General features: G+C 49.6%; 1 protein-coding gene across 5 annotated transcripts in view; it reads right to left on the reverse strand.

Annotated features, from left to right (window-relative positions):
• Positions 1-296: 296 nt before the first annotated feature.
• MIA2 (MIA SH3 domain ER export factor 2) overlaps positions 297-19966 on the reverse strand; it is a 61852-nt gene continuing 42182 nt past the window's right edge. For 4 of the 5 annotated variants that reach the window (XM_073578045.1, XM_073578043.1, XM_073578048.1 and 1 more), the window contains 7 exons: positions 10367-10396; positions 9962-10084; positions 9707-9865; positions 9449-9586; positions 9277-9344; positions 8996-9203; positions 297-660 (listed from right to left, as the gene is read on the reverse strand). In XM_073578045.1, coding sequence (XP_073434146.1) covers positions 479-660; positions 8996-9203; positions 9277-9344; positions 9449-9586; positions 9707-9865; positions 9962-10084; positions 10367-10396 — 908 coding nt within the window. In that variant the 3' untranslated portion in view covers positions 297-478. The remainder of the gene's footprint in view (positions 661-8995; positions 9204-9276; positions 9345-9448; positions 9587-9706; positions 9866-9961; positions 10085-10366; positions 10397-19966) is intronic. The other variant, XM_073578046.1, reaches the window with a different exon arrangement.

A 19966-nucleotide genomic window follows, 5' to 3' on the forward strand; every position in this document is an offset into this window, starting at 1 on the left:
AACTAACCCTGAAAGTGCTCTTATCCTTGAAGACCACCCTTGGGAACCTGGTGAGAAATCTGTATATGCACTAAATATACGTTTTTCTCCCCAATTTGACCTTTTTCATCCGTGACAAGGTCCTCATGTGTTACAGCCCGATGCACAAAGCTCCAGGAAAGAGGAAGGACCCAGTATAATCAGAGTTTTGTCACATGCTGGATTATTGGAAATGCTAAACTAAATGTACTTTTACTGTATTCATAATTCATAAATCAAGGCGTCAGAAGTGTAACATTTGTGTCTACAGCATCCTCTTATGTACAAACTGGACTTTATTCTCTCTCAGTTTGATTCTTAAGCCTAAGGTCCAACCCTTTAATTTAAAAAACAAAATTAAAGCGAGCGGGAAGCGCAGAGCAACAATCCAAAAACATCCTGAACTATAAATATTCCTCCGATTCCGGCTGTGGAGTCCTGTATTAGGGGGTTTTATGTATCAAGTGGTCGGTTCTGGTAACTTGTCTGGGGGCGGGAGGCTGTTGGCAGCGGCAGGTGCAGAGTCCGGGGTGGGATAGTTTCCGGCTGGGGGTCTTACAGACACTGGTGGGAGATACGCCTCTCCATGAATGGGGTAAGCGGGATAGAGATGCGGCTGCGGAAGGGGCACGGGACTTCTCACTGTGGTAAGGAAACACAAACAATGGATTCATGTGAGTGACGTTTAATCATTTCACAAAGCGCTCGGCCGATCCTTCTCACACCTGCTCGCTGTCGTTGAACGTGGAGGCTGAACACCAGTCCTAACACTACTCACACCTGCTCGCTGTCAGTGAATGTGGAGGCTGAACACCGATCCTAATACTTCTCACACCTGCTCGCTGTCAGTGAATGTGGAGGCTGAACACCGATCCTAATACTTCTCACACCTGCTCGCTGTCAGTGAATGTGGAGGCTGAACACCAGTCCTAACACGTCTCACACCTGCTCGCTGTCAGTGAATGTGGAGGCTGAACACCAGTCCTAACACTTCTCACACCAGCTCGCTGTCAGTGAATGTGGAGGCTGAACACCGATCCTAATACTTCTCACACCTGCTCGCTGTCAGTGAATGTGGAGGCTGAACACCAGTCCTAACACTTCTCACACCTGCTCGCTGTCAGTGAATGTGGAGGCTGAACACCAGTCCTAACACTTCTCACACCTGCTCGCTGTCAGTGAATGTGGAGGCTGAACACCGATCCTAATACTTCTCACACCTGCTCGCTGTCAGTGAATGTGGAGGCTGAACACCGGCCCTAACACTTCTCACACCTGCTCGCTGTCAGTGAATGTGGAGGCTGAACACCGATCCTAATACTTCTCACACCTGCTCGCTGTCAGTGAATGTGGAGGCTGAACACCAGTCCTAACACTTCTCACACCTGCTCGCTGTCAGTGAATGTGGAGGCTGAACACCGGCTCCCTGTCAGTGAATGTGGAGGCTGAACACCAGTCCTAACACTTCTCACACCTGCTCGCTGTCAGTGAATGTGGAGGCTGAACACCAGTCCTAACACTTCTCACACCAGCTCGCTGTCAGTGAATGTGGAGGCTGAACACCAGTCCTAACACGTCTCACACCTGCTCGCTGTCAGTGAATGTGGAGGCTGAACACCAGTCCTAACACTTCTCACACCAGCTCGCTGTCAGTGAATGTGGAGGCTGAACACCGATCCTAATACTTCTCACACCTGCTCGCTGTCAGTGAATGTGGAGGCTGAACACCAGTCCTAACACTTCTCACACCTGCTCGCTGTCAGTGAATGTGGAGGCTGAACACCGATCCTAATACTTCTCACACCTGCTCGCTGTCAGTGAATGTGGAGGCTGAACACCGGCCCTAACACTTCTCACACCTGCTCGCTGTCAGTGAATGTGGAGGCTGAACACCGATCCTAATACTTCTCACACCTGCTCGCTGTCAGTGAATGTGGAGGCTGAACACCGGCCCTAACACTTCTCACACCTGCTCGCTGTCAGTGAATGTGGAGGCTGAACACCGATCCTAATACTTCTCACACCTGCTCGCTGTCAGTGAATGTGGAGGCTGAACACCAGTCCTAACACTTCTCACACCTGCTCGCTGTCAGTGAATGTGGAGGCTGAACACCGGCTCCCTGTCAGTGAATGTGGAGGCTGAACACCAGTCCTAACACTTCTCACACCTGCTCGCTGTCAGTGAATGTGGAGGCTGAACACCAGTCCTAACACTTCTCACACCAGCTCGCTGTCAGTGAATGTGGAGGCTGAACACCAGTCCTAACACGTCTCACACCTGCTCGCTGTCAGTGAATGTGGAGGCTGAACACCAGTCCTAACACTTCTCACACCTGCTCGCTGTCAGTGAATGTGGAGGCTGAACACCGGCCCTAACACTTCTCACACCTGCTCGCTGTCAGTGAATGTGGAGGCTGAACACCGATCCTAATACTTCTCACACCTGCTCGCTGTCAGTGAATGTGGAGGCTGAACACCAGTCCTAACACTTCTCACACCTGCTCGCTGTCAGTGAATATGGAGGCTGAACACCGGCTCCCTGTCAGTGAATGTGGAGGCTGAACACCAGTCCTAACACTTCTCACACCTGCTCGCTGTCAGTGAATGTGGAGGCTGAACACCAGTCCTAACACGTCTCACACCTGCTCGCTGTCAGTGAATGTGGAGGCTGAACATCGGTCCTAACACTTCTCACACCAGCTCGCTGTCAGTGAATGTGGAGGCTGAACACCGGCCTTAACACTTCTCACACCTGCTCGCTGTCAGTGAATGTGGAGGCTGAACATCGGTCCTAACACTTCTCACACCTGCTCGCTGTCAGTGAATGTGGAGGCTGAACACCGATCCTAACACTTCTCACACCTGCTCGCTGTCAGTGAATGTGGAGGCTGAACACCGGCCCTAACACTTCTCACACCTGCTCGCTGTCAGTGAATGTGGAGGCTGAACACCGGTCCTACCACTTCTCACACCAGCTCGCTGTCAGTGAATGTGGAGGCTGAACACCGATCCTAACACTTCTCACACCAGCTCGCTGTCAGTGAATGTGGAGGCTGAACACCAGTCCTAATACGTCTCACACCTGCTCGCTGTCAGTGAATGTGGAGGCTGAACATCGGTCCTAACACTTCTCACACCTGCTCGGTGTCAGTGAATCTGGAGGCTGAACACCAGTCCTAATACGTCTCACACCTGCTCGCTGTCAGTGAATGTGGAGGCTGAACATCGGTCCTAACACTTCTCACACCTGCTCGCTGTCAGTGAATGTGGAGGCTGAACACCAGTCCTAACACGTCTCACACCTGCTCGCTGTCAGTGAATGTGGAGGCTGAACATCGGTCCTAACGCTTCTCACACCAGCTCGCTGTCAGTGAATGTGGAGGCTGAACACCGGCCCTAACACTTCTCACACCTGCTCGCTGTCAGTGAATGTGGAGGCTGAACATCGGTCCTAACACTTCTCACACCAGCTCGCTGTCAGTGAATGTGGAGGCTGAACACCGATCCTAACACTTCTCACACCTGCTCGCTGTCAGTGAATGTGGAGGCTGAACACCGGCCCTAACACTTCTCACACCTGCTCGCTGTCAGTGAATGTGGAGGCTGAACACCGGTCCTACCACTTCTCACACCAGCTCGCTGTCAGTGAATGTGGAGGCTGAACACCGATCCTAACACTTCTCACACCAGCTCGCTGTCAGTGAATGTGGAGGCTGAACACCAGTCCTAACACTTCTCACACCAGCTCGCTGTCAGTGAATGTGGAGGCTGAACACCAGTCCTAATACGTCTCACACCTGCTCGCTGTCAGTGAATGTGGAGGCTGAACACCAGTCCTAACACTTCTCACACCAGCTCGCTGTCAGTGAATGTGGAGGCTGAACACCAGTCCTAATACGTCTCACACCTGCTCGCTGTCAGTGAATGTGGAGGCTTAACATCGGTCCTAACACTTCTCACACCTGCTCGCTGTCAGTGAATGTGGAGGCTGAACACCAGTCCTAATACGTCTCACACCTGCTCGCTGTCAGTGAATGTGGAGGCTGAACATCGGTCCTAACACTTCTCACACCAGCTCGCTGTCAGTGAATGTGGAGGCTGAACACCAGTCATAATACGTCTCACACCTGCTCGCTGTCAGTGAATGTGGAGGCTGAACATCGGTCCTAACACTTCTCACACCAGCTCGCTGTCAGTGAATGTGGAGGCTGAACACCGATCCTAACACTTCTCACACCTGCTCGCTGTCAGTGAATGTGGAGGCTGAACACCGATCCTAACACTTCTCACACCTGTTCGCTGTCAGTGAATGTGGAGGCTGAACATCGATCCTAACACTTCTCACACCAGCTCGCTGTCAGTGAATGTGGAGGCTGAACACCGATCCTAACACTTCTCACACCTGCTCGCTGTCAGTGAATGTGGAGGCTGAACACCAGTCCTAATACGTCTCACACCTGCTCGCTGTCAGTGAATGTGGAGGCTGAACATCGGTCCTAACACTTCTCACACCAGCTCACTGTCAGTGAATGTGGAGGCTGAACACCGATCCTAACACTTCTCACACCTGCTCGCTGTCAGTGAATGTGGAGGCTGAACACCGATCCTAACACTTCTCACACCAGCTCGCTGTCAGTGAATGTGGAGGCTGAACACCGATCCTAACACTTCTCACACCTGCTCGCTGTCAGTGAATGTGGAGGCTGAACACCAGTCCTAATACGTCTCACACCTGCTCGCTGTCAGTGAATGTGGAGGCTGAACATCGGTCCTAACACTTCTCACACCAGCTCGCTGTCAGTGAATGTGGAGGCTGAACATCGATCCTAACACTTCTCACACCTGCTCGCTGTCAGTGAATGTGGAGGCTGAACACCGATCCTAACACTTCTCACACCTGTTCGCTGTCAGTGAATGTGGAGGCTGAACACCGATCCTAACACTTCTCACACCAGCTCGCTGTCAGTGAATGTGGAGGCTGAACACCGATCCTAACACTTCTCACACCTGCTCGCTGTCAGTGAATGTGGAGGCTGAACACCAGTCCTAACACTTCTCACACCTGCTCGCTGTCAGTGAATGTGGAGGCTGAACATCGGTCCTAACTCTTCTCACACCAGCTCGCTGTCAGTGAATGTGGAGGCTGAACACCAGTCCTAACACTTCTCACACCAGCTCGCTGTCAGTGAATGTGGAGGCTGAACACCAGTCCTAATACGTCTCACACCTGCTCGCTGTCAGTGAATTTGGAGGCTGAACACCAGTCCTAATACTTCTCACACCTGCTCGCTGTCAGTGAATGTGGAGGCTGAACACCGATCCTAACACTTCTCACACCAGCTCGCTGTCAGCGAATGTGGAGGCTGAACACCAGTCCTAACACTTCTCACACCAGCTCGCTGTCAGTGAATGTGGAGGCTGAACACCAGTCCTAATACGTCTCACACCTGCTCGCTGTCAGTGAATGTGGAGGCTGAACATCGGTCCTAACACTTCTCACACCAGCTCGCTGTCAGTGAATGTGGAGGCTGAACACCAGTCCTAATACGTCTCACACCTGCTCGCTGTCAGTGAATGTGGAGGCTGAACATCGGTCCTAACATTTCTCACACCAGCTCGCTGTCAGTGAATGTGGAGGCTGAACACCAGTCCTAATACGTCTCACACCTGCTCGCTGTCAGTGAATGTGGAGGCTGAACATCGGTCCTAACACTTCTCACACCAGCTCGCTGTCAGTGAATGTGGAGGCTGAACATCGGTCCTAACACTTCTCACACCAGCTCGCTGTCAGTGAATGTGGAGGCTGAACACCAGTCCTAACACTTCTCACACCTGCTCGCTGTCAGTGAATGTGGAGGCTGAACACCGATCCTAATACTTCTCACACCTGCTCGCTGTCAGTGAATGTGGAGGCTGAACACCGGCTCACTATCAGTGAAGGTGGAGGCTGAACACCAGTCCTAATACGTCTCACACCTGCTCGCTGTCAGTGAATGTGGAGGCTGAACACCGATCCTAATACTTCTCACACCTGCTCGCTGTCAGTGAATGTGGAGGCTGAACACCGGTTCACTATCAGTGAATGTGGAGGCTGAACACCAGTCCTAACACTTCTCACACCTGCTCGCTGTCAGTGAATGTGGAGGCTGAACATCGGTCCTAACACTTCTCACACCAGCTCGCTGTCAGTGAATGTGGAGGCTGAACATCGGTCCTAACACTTCTCACACCAGCTCGCTGTCAGTGAATGTGGAGGCTGAACACCAGTCCTAACACTTCTCACACCTGCTCGCTGTCAGTGAATGTGGAGGCTGAACACCGATCCTAATACTTCTCACACCTGCTCGCTGCCAGTGAATGTGGAGGCTGAACACCGGCTCACTATCAGTGAATGTGGAGGCTGAACACCAGTCCTAACACTTCTCACACCTGCTCGCTGTCAGTGAATGTGGAGGCTGAACACCAGTCCTAATACGTCTCACACCTGCTCGCTGTCAGTGAATGTGGAGGCTGAACATCGGTCCTAACACTTCTCACACCAGCTCGCTGTCAGTGAATGTGGAGGCTGAACACCGATCCTAATACTTCTCACACCTGCTCGCTGTCAGTGAATGTGGAGGCTGAACACCGGCTCACTATCAGTGAATGTGGAGGCTGAACACCAGTCCTAACACTTCTCACACCTGTTCGCTGTCAGTGAATGTGGAGGCTGAACACCAGTCCTAACACTTCTCACACCTGTTCGCTGTCAGTGAATGTGGAGGCTGAACACCAGTCCTAATACTTCTCACACCTGTTCGCTGTCAGTGAATGTGGAGGCTGAACACCAGTCCTAATACTTCTCACACCTGCTCGCTGTCGTTGAATGTGGAGGCTGAACACCGGCCCTAACACTTCTCACACCTGCTCGCTGTCAGTGAATGTGGAGGCTGAACACCAGTCCTAATACTTCTCACACCTGCTCGCTGTCAGTGAATGTGGAGGCTGAACACCAGTCCTAATACTTCTCACACCTGCTCGCTGTCGTTGAATGTGGAGGCTGAACACCGATCCTAATACTTCTCACACCTGCTCGCTGTCAGTGAATGTGGAGGCTGAACACCGATCCTAATACTTCTCACACCTGCTCGCTGTCAGTGAATGTGGAGGCTGAACACCGGCTCCCTGTCAGTGAATGTGGAGGCTGAACACCAGTCCTAACACTTCTCACACCTGCTCGCTGTCAGTGAATGCGGAGGCTGAACACCAGTCCTAATACTTCTCACACCGGCTCCCTGTCAGTGAATGTGGAGGCTGAACACCTGCTCACTATCAGTGAATGTGGAGGCTGAACACCAGTCCTAATACGTCTCACACCAGCTCGCTGTCAGTGAATGTGGAGGCTGAACACCAGTCCTAATACGTCTCACACCTGCTCGCTGTCAGTGAATGTGGAGGCTGAACACCAGTCCTAATACTTCTCACACCTGTTCGCTGTCAGTGAATGTGGAGGCTGAACACCGGCTCACTATCAGGGAATGTGGAGGCTGAACACCAGTCCTAATACTTCTCACACCTGCTCGCTGTCGTTGAATGTGGAGGCTGAACACCGGCCCTAACACTTCTCACACCTGCTCGCTGTCAGTGAATGTGGAGGCTGAACACTGATCCTAATACTTCTCACACCTGCTCGCTGTCAGTGAATGTAGAGGCTGAACACCGGCCCTAACACTTCTCACACCTGCTCGCTGTCTGTGAATGTGGAGGCTGAACACCGATCCTAATACTTCTCACACCTGCTCGCTGTCGTTGAATGTGGAGGCTGAACACCGATCCTAATACTTCTCACACCTGCTCGCTGTCAGTGAATGTGGAGGCTGAACACCGGCCCTAACACTTCTCACACCTGCTCGCTGTCAGTGAATGTGGAGGCTGAACACCAGTCCTAATACTTCTCACACCTGTTCGCTGTCAGTGAATGTGGAGGCTGAGCACCAGTCCTAATACTTCTCACACCTGCTCGCTGTCAGTGAATGCGGAGGCTGAACACCGATCCTAATACTTCTCACACCTGCTTGCTGTCAGTGAATGTGGAGGCTGAACACTGGCTCTAACACTTCTCACACCTGCTCGCTGTCATTGAAGGTGGAGGCTGAACACCGATCCTAATACTAAGTTCTCACACCTGCTCGCTGTCAGTGAATGTGGAGGCTGAACACTGGCTCTAACACTTCTCACATCTGTTCACTGGTAGGACGGAAACACCTTTTATTCAGACAACAAACTCATCCTGTCTCAGTCCTGCTTGCAGAGGAGAGTTTGCTACAGTTTCTCCAACCCTGATAGTTTTTCTACAATGTATCAATCAGGGTCCAGATGTGATGGAACTGCTGCTGCTGCTAATCAGGCATCGGGCTGTGTTCACAAGCAGAATTTTTTTTGTGCTTTAGCATTTTTGTCATCAACTGTAACCGCAAAATAAATATTTTTAATTACTCGGACGCACGGTGACATTTTTTCTTTGCGTTTTATTTGTTGACAAAAAAAAACCCAGCATGTGAGTTTATTAAGAGTTTTTACTGAAGTTTTTGCCAATTTAATTAAACTGGTTATGTACAAAAAAAATACAAAAACGTTGTGATTTTCTTTGTTCTTCACAAAGAAAAAAAAGCTACGTGTGAACACACCCCCGTGGAGCATTAGATTGGTATGGAACAGCTTCAAAGTAAATCACATTTTTGGGCCAAACTTGGCAGATTTGCTATCAGTAAATGGTTTTAATGGAGATGTTCCAGCCATTTTGTGTATGCAGCTCTTACGCAGATTATGTGCCCGGATTTGTTGCTCTGTATGTTAGTAAGAATTAGGGGACAGATTGACAGGAGCATGGCTGCAGGATCAGACTACAGAGGGTTTGTAGTCTGTACATAGCTCTGCACAGGAGCTGGACACAATGTGTCTCTTCAGCAACAGTCCCACCAAGGCAGACATTACTCACTTGGGATGTGGGGCGGTGGCATGCCTGGATAGCCCGGGGGTCCATACATGTCCATTGGAGGAGGGGGCATAAAGGGTCTTCGGAAATAAGGTGCTCTGGGGTCTCTGGGTAGTAAGGGGACCCTCATGGGTGGAGGCAGGTGCATGGGGATCTCTCTGGCTTGGCCGTCCATTACGTCATTATCCTGACTGGACGCAGCAGACACGTTCTGTGGAAGATAAGTGTTAAAGGGACGGCAATGGCTGATCACAGGGAACGATAGCAGAAATCTTAGTCCTTACATTAGCCTCTTCCTCTCCGTTCCGGCTCGCGTTTATCCGCGCCTTATACTCTGGAGAAGTTCGGCCATCTGTGAATTTAGCAAATAGATCAGCTCGATCACACATTTTGGGGAAATGACAGGACCCTCCCTGAATTATGACCCAGCCTCCGTAGCCCTTCACTGCTCTTTACCTTGCGGGTCCACGAAAGGTTTGGCCTGACTCCTGGTCAGTTCGGCCGGGCCAGAGAACCTTCCTGACGGCGGCGGAGGGTAATGATAAAATCGCTCTGCACGTCTGGGTGGGAAAGGGGGTTCGGGGTAAGGCAAACCTGGGGAGATACAATGTAACTGATCCCATCTGTGATCACAATGCAGAACTGCAGAGCTGAACTCTTAAAGGGATACCGCACTTTAAACTCCTAGAGGCAGTTTTCAGAGGTGTTTGTTACCTGGTGGGGGGACATTGTTCCTCTGCTCCCTGTCCCAGGGAGGTGACAGGGAGCCGGCATCTGACAAGGACCGCTGGTGGTCCGCTCTTCTGTCAGAGTTTACATCCCCTCGTTCTTTAGGCCCGGGGTATCCTGGGTAATATCCTGGTGGTCTCACACCTGTCATCAGAGCATAAAAGTAATCAGAGCATTTATTCCATGAAGTTTTTGCTCCACCAGGACCAGGGGTGAGTATATAGGTGTCTCCTGTCATACCTCTATCTGCTGTGGGGGGCATTGGGGACAGCCTCAGCGGACCATCCAAGAGGGTTGGAGGCGAGAGGAAAGCTCGACCTTCATGATGGCGACTAATCGGAGACAATCCGAAAGGCGAGTTCTCTGTGAATAGTGAAGACACAAAGCAGGTGAATGTCCAGAGCAGTCTACAGAATGTGCCCCCCAAAAGTATATGCCCCCCTCTACTCAATAAATGTGACTCTCTCCGCTACCATAAGGTGGATCAATCTATATCCCTGTACCAGCGGCATGATGCGAGGGGTGCATACTTTTGCCCATGTTTTGTATGGCTAGGATGAGATGTGATGCAGACATGTGAGATTACTAAATGGGATGTCACAAATCACAGCATGCAACGAGACTGGGGACGACAGTGGGAAGTACCTGGATGATTAATATAAGCATCTGCATAGGCTACGAGGAGAGAAAAAAAAACAGAAACCAGAGATTACCGCAGATACAAAGAGTAACATTACTGTGTAGTGATCTGACCTGCAATACCAAGAATGACTACTACACAGTGTACGGCGCTATTGGGTTCTGAACACTAGACTTCCAGCAGCCTCTGGTACCAGCTGATCAGTGAGGATGTCGGACCGCTACCGAACTGATACCAATAAGGACATGCTTTTGGGAGGTGCAAAGCACAGTAAACACTTTTTGAACTGTGGGTCTAAGCTTTAGGACCCTGCCTATCCTGATAATTAAGGGGGTCCCAAAGTTTATTTCCTGCCGCGTCCCCTTCTAATTTTTTCCTTGCACATTGAGGGATTCTGTAATGCATCCGGCTCCATCCCCTTTAGGAGGGTTTTACTTAAGTTCCCAGAGCACTGCTGTGTGACGGGGAAAAAAAAAATGGAGCAGTTTTTTTGAGCTTTTTTCAAGCTAAATGTTAGAGATCACTAATACAATATGCATCTGTGTACCGGATTGTACACCGCCCTATAACGTCACCAAGGACCGGCGGCAGCAGGACGGGTACACGGAGGGTAAAGAAGACGAGAAGAATGGTTTTATATTAACACTATACAGTGAAAAGTAAATAATACAGTGTAAATACTAAACCATAATACAATATAAATAATACTGCCATACAGTGTAAATGATACTGCCATACAATGTAAAAACTGCCATACAGCGTAAATACAACCACACAGCAAAATATAAATAATACTGCCAAACAGTGTAAATACTAACACAAAATAAATAATATTGCCATACCCATACAGTGTAAATAGTACCACACAACACAATATAAAAAATACTGTCAGTGTAAATAATACAGCCATACAGTGTAAATACTACTATACAAAACAATGTAAATACTGCCATACAATTTAAATACTACCACACAACATAATATAAATAATACTGCCATACAGTGTAAATAATACCACACAATAAATGTAAATAGTGCCATATAGTGTAAAACTACCGTACAATAAATTGCCATAAGGTGCAAACATGGATTTTTGTGAGTACTCACCGTAAAATCCTTTCCTCCGAGACGCTCATTGGGGGACACAGATACTGTGGGTGTATGCTTCTGCCGTTAGGAGGCTGACACTAAGTGAACAAAAGAGGTTAGCTCCTCCTCCGCAGTATACACCCTCACCCCTATTGCGGGCGGAAATCAGTTTGGTGCCAAAGCAGTAGGAGGACAAAAAATCAGCCTTAATACAGGTACAACATGTCAAAAAACACCACCCTTATCTCAAATTAGCAAATGCACATAAATTTTAACAAAACAAAAGCCAACTGGCTATTAGGGTGGGGGCTGTGTCCCCCAATGAGCGTCTCTGAGAAAAGGATTTTACGGTGAGTACTCACAAAAATCCATGTTTCTCCTTCGCCTCATTGGGGGACACAGATACTGTGGGACATCCTAAAGCTGTCCCTGGGTGGGAGATTGACTCACCGATCCAAGCTACATGCATCTTTTGTTTAAAGGTGCGCCACCGCTGCTTGGAGAATCCTACCCAGGCTTGCATCCGCCGAGGCCTGACTATGACTATTACAATGTATGGCAAATGTGTGCAGGCTGGACCAGGTTGCTGCTTTGCAAGCCTGTTCTGTCGAAGCCTGGTGCCGAAGCGCCCAGGAGGCGCCCAACTGCCCAAGTAGAGTGCGCTCTGATCCCTGCTGGAATCTGCGTGCCTCTAATGTGGTAGGACTCCTAAAAAGTCAAGCAAAAAACCATCTGGCTATGGTCAATTTTGAGGCAGCGAGTCCCTTTCTGCGCCCTTCGGGGAGCACGAACAGCGTGTTCGTCTGAAGAAATGGAGCCGTCCTCGACCCGTACCCCCGGAGGGCTCTTACCAGGTCTAACGTGTGACGAGCCTCTTCCACACGGTGCACCGGTGCTGGACAAAATGAAGGCAAAGCAACATCTTCATCAATGTGAAAAGAGGACACGACCTTTGGCAGACACGGAGAGGTTGGTCTGAGCACCCCTTATCCTTATGGAAAATGAAGAATGGAGGACGGCCGGATAGTGCCGTCAGCTCTGAAAAGCCGCCTGACAAAAGAGATGGCCACTAGGAACGCCACTTTCCAGGAAAGGAACCTCAAAGAAACCTTCTGAAGCGGTCCAAAAAGGAGCTTCCTGCAGAACCCTTAGGACCAGGTCAAGGTCCCAGGCATCCATAGGCGCCTTACAGGGAGGTACCAAGTGGGAGAGACCCTGGATGAAAGTCTTTACCTGTAACCTGGTAGCTATTCCGCACTGGACCAGGAAGGATAAAGCTGATATTTGTCTCCTGAGGGAACTTGGGCCAGGCCCAAGTCTGGGCCCGACTGGAGAAAAACCAAGATGTTGGGGATCGAGATTCTCAGCGGAAAAACACTGCGTCCTCGACGCCAAGCGAAGAACACCCTCCAGGTGTGGTGGTAAATTCGTGCTGAGGTCGACTTCCGGGCGCTAACTATTGTAGCGACCACCTTGCTCCCAAACCATGCCTGGGTTAGAATCCAAGATTAACTGGCCATGCCGTCAAACACAGGGCCACTGAGCTCGAGTGGCAAATCGGCCCTTGAGAAAGTAGTTCTGGGCGCTCTGGCAGTCGCCAAGGAACGTCGGCGAGCAGGTGCATTAGATCTGCGTACCACGCTCAATAGGACCAGTCTGGTGCCAGCTGGATAGCCAGAACCCCTTCCCTCTTGATCCTTTTGATGACTCTCGGCAGTAGCGACAGCGGGGGAAATAGATATGGGCGGCGACACTGGTTCCATGACAGAACCAACGCGTCCACCGATTGCCTGCGGATCCCTGGCCTGAGTGACGCATGTGGGCACCTTGGCATTCACTCTGGAAGCCAACAGATCCACATCTGGTGTTCCCCGCAGTTAAAAAATCTGCTGGAAGACTTCGGCATGTAGAGATCACTCTCCGGACACAAGACCCTGAGAAAGTCTGCCGCCCAATTTTCCACGCCCGGGATGTGAGCTGCCGAGATCACCGAGTGGTTTGTCTGACCCACTGAAGAATGTGCCCCACCCCGCGCATGGTTGCTCTGCTGCGGGTGCACCCTTGATGATCTATATAAATCACCGCCATGGCTTTGTCCGATTGAATTCGGACAAGGCGGCCTGCTAGAAAGTGATGAAACTGTTGCCGAGCCAGCCAATTGCCCGTATCTCCACTAGCTTGGTCGGGAGGAGAGTCTCCTGCGGGGACCACCGCCCCTGGGTCGTGTGGTGGTGAAAACCCTGCTCCCCAGTCGAGAAGACTGGCTTTGGTTGTCATCACCAACCAATGGTCTGGGCAAAAAGGGCTTCCCCTGGGACAGAGAGGGACTGGTTATCCACCATTCGAGCAACTCCCTGACTTGACAGGATCGCCGGCCCCGCTGAACGAACGTGAACGGAATTCTTGGCCCAGGCTGGCAAGAGGGCGCGCTGCAGGGGGCGAAGATGGAACTGGCGAATGGTAGCGCTTCTATTGCCGCCACCATTTCTCTTAGAATCCTCATCCTGAACCAGATGGAATGAGAGACTGGTTGGCGAAGTGTCCAGACTCCCTCCGAAGAGTAAGCGCCTCTTCCTGAGGAGAATTACCAGCCCTCGGCAAGTGTCGAGGATCCTTCCTAGGAAGAAAAAAACCTCTGAGCTGACACAAGAGGTGACTACCTCGCACTGACCAACCACCCTAAGCGGCCAAGAGTATCCAGCGTGATGTTGACATTTTCCTTACATGCCAGTATTGAAGGGCCCTTAACTAAGAGGTCGTCCAAGTAAGGCAAAAATTACTATGCCTCAAGAATGTAGCATGGCCATGACAACTGTCATAACATTTGTGAACACTCTGGGAGCCTTGGCTAGCCCGAAGGGTAGTGCTATGAACTGAAAATGTCGACCATTGGTGTCGAAGCGCAGAAACCTCTAATTAGCAGGAAAAATGGGCTCGCCACCTGATGAATGCACTCATGCTCAGTCTAAAATGGCTGGTGGCAATGTGCAGATATGCGTTCTGGATATCTATTGAGGCCAAGTATTCTCTCCGCTCCATGGCCGATATGACTGACCGGAGAGACTCCATCCGAAAATGTCTGATGCTGACGAACCTGTTCAGAAGCCTCAGGTCCAAGACAGGTCTGACAGACACGTTCCCTTTTTGTGAACCGCAAACAGCTTGGAATCGAAACCCTGAGCCCTTTCGTGTTCTGGCATGGAAACAATGACTCCGTTGTGCAGGAGCGATTCGATGGCTCCTAATAGAGCCCTTGCCTAGGTATCCACCCTGGGAAGACGAGAAAAGAAAAAACCGTCTTGGAGGGCATCTGACAAATTCTATTTTGTAAACCCGAGGCCACCAACTCCTTTACCCACGTGTCGCGTGCAACACTGAACCAGACGTGGCGGAATCAGAGTAGACGGCCGCCCACCTTGCCGGTGTCGTCTGGCAACCGCCTCGAGTCATTTAGCTGACTATCTTTGGGATCTGGATCCCCTTGATCTGGGCTGCTGAGTTCGCATTCCCCCCAATGGGTTGGATCTATATGAGATCTGCCGCTCCCTATCCTGGTTGGGCCGGCCTGAAGCGGCGGAAATGGCCGGTGTGGTCCACCCGGGGTTGCGAAAAGATCGAAAACGTGCCTGAAAAGGGTGTGAAAAAGGCGGTTTGACCCTTTGTTGAGGGAGAAAAAAAGGTATTTCCTCCTGCGGAGTCAGAGATAAGCTTATCCAACTTCTCTCCAATAAACGGCCGCACTGATCATAAGGCAGAGAAGTCAAGGACTTCTTGAAAGCAGAATCGGCCCGCCATCCATAGAGCTCTTCTGATAGAAATTGCGTTAGCGGCAGCAAGTGCCAAGCAATTACCCGCATGCAAGGACGCATTGATTAAATAGTCCCAGGTCCATCGCCATCTGCCTTGCGATCTCCGATACCTCGGCAGGTAGCTCTCGCTTCTGCATGACCCTGTTTAACGATTCTGACCATGAAATCAAGGCCTTGGCTGCCCAAGTTCCTGCGAACGAGGGAGAGAGCACTGATCCTGACACCTCACTTACTGAGCAAGAAGCTCTTTATGAGGCGATCCATGGAATCCTTAATAGAGGAACCACGAGAAACGAAACAGGGTTTTAGTGGCTAGATGCGACCACCATCGGAGATTTCATCCATTTCTTACGGATGTCCAGCAAATGGATACCTTACTTCGAGTGCCTTTTGACCCGAGAAACCCCCATCTGGTCGTTCCCTGAGTCGCTGCACTATGTCCTCTAACTCAGTATAAGAGGAACCAATTCCGTGAGGCCACTTCATTCGCTTAAACGCCACCTTATGGCCTAAAAGCCGCGGTGGAACCATCCTCAAGGTCTGCCCGACGGCTTCTATGAGCCTATCCACTATCTCATGACCCCGGAGCATCCAGGTCAAGGTGTCTGTCTGAGTCGACCTGAGGTCTGCTCGCTATCCACCACTGGTGACGGGGAGCAAGAAGCAGGACTTACGGATGCCACAGCACCGGATGGACTGGGCGACACCGCAAGGATTCCTTCCACCGGGTCTGCCTGAAGTACGAGCGGCCCCTGCAGGCCGAAGGCTCTAGTGAGGTGGAGGTCCCCTCTAAGGCCGACTAGCCACTGTCCCTGCCCCTATCTGGGGCCTGACGGAACTCGATTGCCCTCGTACTGTGACAGAGATAGAGCCCACACCGTGGGGGATTGCACATTGGTCGTGTCGCAGGGGAGGGCTCCTGGGCGCGATCGGGCTCGCAGGCTTCGCATAATTTTTGGCTCTGGCATGTGGCAAAAAAATTAACCCCTCTAGAAATGCATGCGGTATAAGGGAACGCGATTTACCTTTTCCAATCATATTGCAGCCAGGCCTAAACCAAATGAGGGTTGAAGGGAAGGGAGGAGGGGAAAAAAATGCCACCTTTAATCGTAGCGAGCCTCCAAGATCGGAGCCACACTTACCACGTGCTCCTGTCGCTGCCTCTGCGCTGCACAGCCCCGCGCTCCTGTCCTCCCCTCCGGGTAGGGCGGGCCGTTCCTCTCCCGGCCGCGGCCTACCTGACATGAAGTCGGGGGCTCAATTTGTTCGGCGTTCACCCTAGCCAGGGGGCGGCGCCGGGAATGACGTCACGCCAGAGGCGGGACTTCCGCCCGCGGCCTAGTCACGGCCGAAGCCGCGGACTAAATTTTGCCTGCACGCCCGCCGCGGGAGGGGAGAAAGGGGGGGGGGGCGGGCCGGCGGCCTGCAGGCCGAAGGCTCCAGTCCCTGCCGCCGGAACCCGGCGCCCACACCTGGCGAAAGGAGGGAGGAGAGAGGAGAGGGAAGGAGGATTGCCCTACACTTCCTAAGATGCCTGGAGCTTCCCGGAACGCTGCTGCAGGCCCTCCCCAGCACTTCATACCTGACTCCAGCTCTAACCTGTTGCCACCAGGTAGAGGGGATGGGGTTAGTTTCTGGACGGTGCAGGAACCCTAACTCCATCTAACCCCTTCAGGGGGTGAGGAGCAGGGCTGTGGAGTCGGAGTCGTGGAGTCGGAGTTAGTTTTGGGTGGAGTCGGAGTCGGTAGAAATGTACCGACTCCGGCTTTAAAAAAAATGTATTAATATTTAATAATTGAACTTTCATATGAATTTTATAAATGTTACTCAAATATATATGTTCTATCAAACTATGAACAACAGTGATAAGCAGTTCTGCTGGAGATAGAGACATTTCTTACTTCTTGTGTGTCACTGTTCTCCACTGCCCTTATCTAATCTTATACTTGGTTAACCTCATGCTGCCCCAACCCACCTACTTACAATGTATGAAACTGAAAGTGAAAATGTGTTGCAAATTCTTAGTAGTAAAGCTCCTCCTCTAGACTAGATCATACTAGGTGTGCGTCTTCCAAGCATCTCACAGCTGCCTGCTACTCAGAAGAGGAAGACTGTAAGAAGTATTATCCTTTCAACAAACTTTGCATCAGTTAACTGTGAGTACATGAGGAATAATAACAGTGTTACTGACCACTATATCAGTTGTACGACCTGGCAATAATTTTGTACAATTGTTTTTAGGAAAAACAATTATCATTTGGATTGTGAATGCAGAATTAAAAACCTGAGAATGTCAAAGAAGCATCACATTAAATCAGCTGTATTTGAACATTTCACCATCACTCAAGATAGAAAACATTATGTCTGTCAGTGTATGACAAATGATCCAGACGAAAACAAATGCTGTGAAGCCAAGATGAGTGCATATTCAGGCAAAGATAAAAATGCTCCTACCAGAGCTTCTAATCTAAAGAGACATTTACAGCGCTTTCATCCAGAAGTACTGAAAGCAGTGGATGAGAAAGACTGCATCCAAACCAATGAACCAGTGCCCAGCTCTTCCAGCCAAACAAAGGAGCAGAGAACTTTGCAGCCATCAGTTGCAAGATATTTTGTCAGTGACAAAGTTACTGTGACAATGACAGTAGATACATTTAAAAAACAGATCATAGAGCTTGTTGTAAAGGATAGTGTGCCTATTTCATTATTTTCACGACCAGCTTTTATGTGTCTGAATGGGGAAATGGCCCGCAAGCTTGGTGTTTCTCTGGAGAGAGAGAGTATTAGAAAATTAGTAATCGAAGAAGCTTTTAAACAAAAGGAAGAACTTAAAAAAACTCTCAAGGGACGCTTTCTGTTTCTTAAAATGGATGCCTGCACACGTCACAGAGTGAACTATTTTGCCATCAATGTCCGATTTGTTTGTGACAAAAATGAAATAGTTACCAAGACATTGGCAGTAAAAGACACCAAAGCTCATCACACCAGTGAGTTTCTCCAGGTCTTGGTGGAAAAGGTTCTGCAAGACTATGAACTTAAAAAAGAGCAAGTTCTTTCTGTCGTAACTGACAATGCTTCAAATATGATAAGTACTATTAAGCTAATGAATGAGAGTAATGATGGTGACAAGCAGCTAGAAGAACATTCTGGGTCCACAGACACAGAAATGTTTGAAATAGAGGAACACAGTATTGTAACTGAGGAGCAAACTGAAGTTGCTTCAGATGAACAGCAACATGATAGTTTAGATGATCTTGTTGAAACTGTGTCAATATGTTCTTTCATTCATCACATGCGCTGTGTTGTGCATACGCTACAGCTGGCTATAAGAGACAGTCTGCAAGAAGGACATGCTGCTGCACTGATTGGCAAGGTGAGAAAATTGGCTACTGTTGCCAGAACCCCTAAAGTTGACTCAATTTTGAAGAGACGTGCTGGAAAAGGGGCAATTATTGATCAAGCCACACGATGGGGCAGTACTTACTTAATGATTCAGTGCTTGGTTGAACTGAAAACCTTTCTTGTAGACATGGCTAACCCGCAACTGACGCTAAATGAAAGTCAGTGGAATAAGGTGACTGAGCTGGAAAAATTGCTAGAGCACCCATTTACAGTGACTAAAAAATTACAAGCAGAGGACTTAACTCCAGGTATTTTCTTAAAGGAGTGGAAGAACCTGATGTTTCGCCTGTCCCAAAGAGGAGGGTTAATTGCAAGTGGCATTGCTACATCAATGAAACGGAGAGAGGCACTACTATTACAAAATAACATTCTTTTGGCAGCTGTTTATGTAGACCCAATGCATCGGATTCTTCTAGATGATCAACAGCTAAGTAAAGGAAAAGAAGCTCTGTTTGAAATAGCAGTAAGGATGAAAGGGTTGCAGAACAGTCAGGAGGAACAAGAAGAATTTGGTCGTCCTGCCACATCTTCACCCTCATCATCAACTGATGAAGAATTTAATTTCGAAAAATATTTGGATCACAAGGACCGTGCAAAGCGTTCCCGCATAGAAGAAGAGTCATCCCCATCAAGGAACACAGCCAGTACATTTCAGCAGAATTTTTCATGTGCACTAAAAGAAATTGAGAAATTTGACCGTTCATCAAAAATAACAGTGCAACAAGCGATTCCTCTGTATCCTGACATTCTCAGAGATGTTGCCCGAGTGGTTACTGCTTTGCCACCAACACAAGTTAGTGTAGAGAGGTTGTTCTCTGCTCTCAAAATAATTAGATCAGATTTGAGGGCATCCATGAAGGAGGATCTGACAGAGGCAATACTTTTTCTGAGGACAAATTTATAGATTTCTTCTTATTAACTGCATAAAAGTGTTTATTGCATATTTACTTACAGTTTAGAAAAGTTTATAAAAGTTATTTGCTATATTCTAATTGTATTCTAATAAATGTAGTTTTTGCTCTAAGTGGTCTGATTACTTATATGATGGTGAGAAACTGAATAAGCACGATGTTTAATATTTTACAACAGTAAATTTGTTGTTATGAATTGGCCATTTATGAAGGAGTCGGAGTCGGAGCCGGAGTCGGAGCCTGATAAAATCCAGGAGTCGGAGTCGCAACTGTGGCTTACCGACTCCACAGCCCTGGTGAGGAGAGGGACCGTCCGCCGCCTTGCAGCACCGCCGTCTAACGTTGGTGGAGCAGTGGGGGGCCGCACAGACTAGTCTTGTGCCTCTGTGCAAGC

This window comes from Dendrobates tinctorius, unplaced genomic scaffold (assembly GCF_039654945.1).
Source record: "Dendrobates tinctorius isolate UK_male_01 unplaced genomic scaffold, ASM3965494v1 ptg000058l, whole genome shotgun sequence".
In the NCBI taxonomy this organism is placed as follows: domain Eukaryota; kingdom Metazoa; phylum Chordata; class Amphibia; order Anura; family Dendrobatidae; genus Dendrobates; species Dendrobates tinctorius.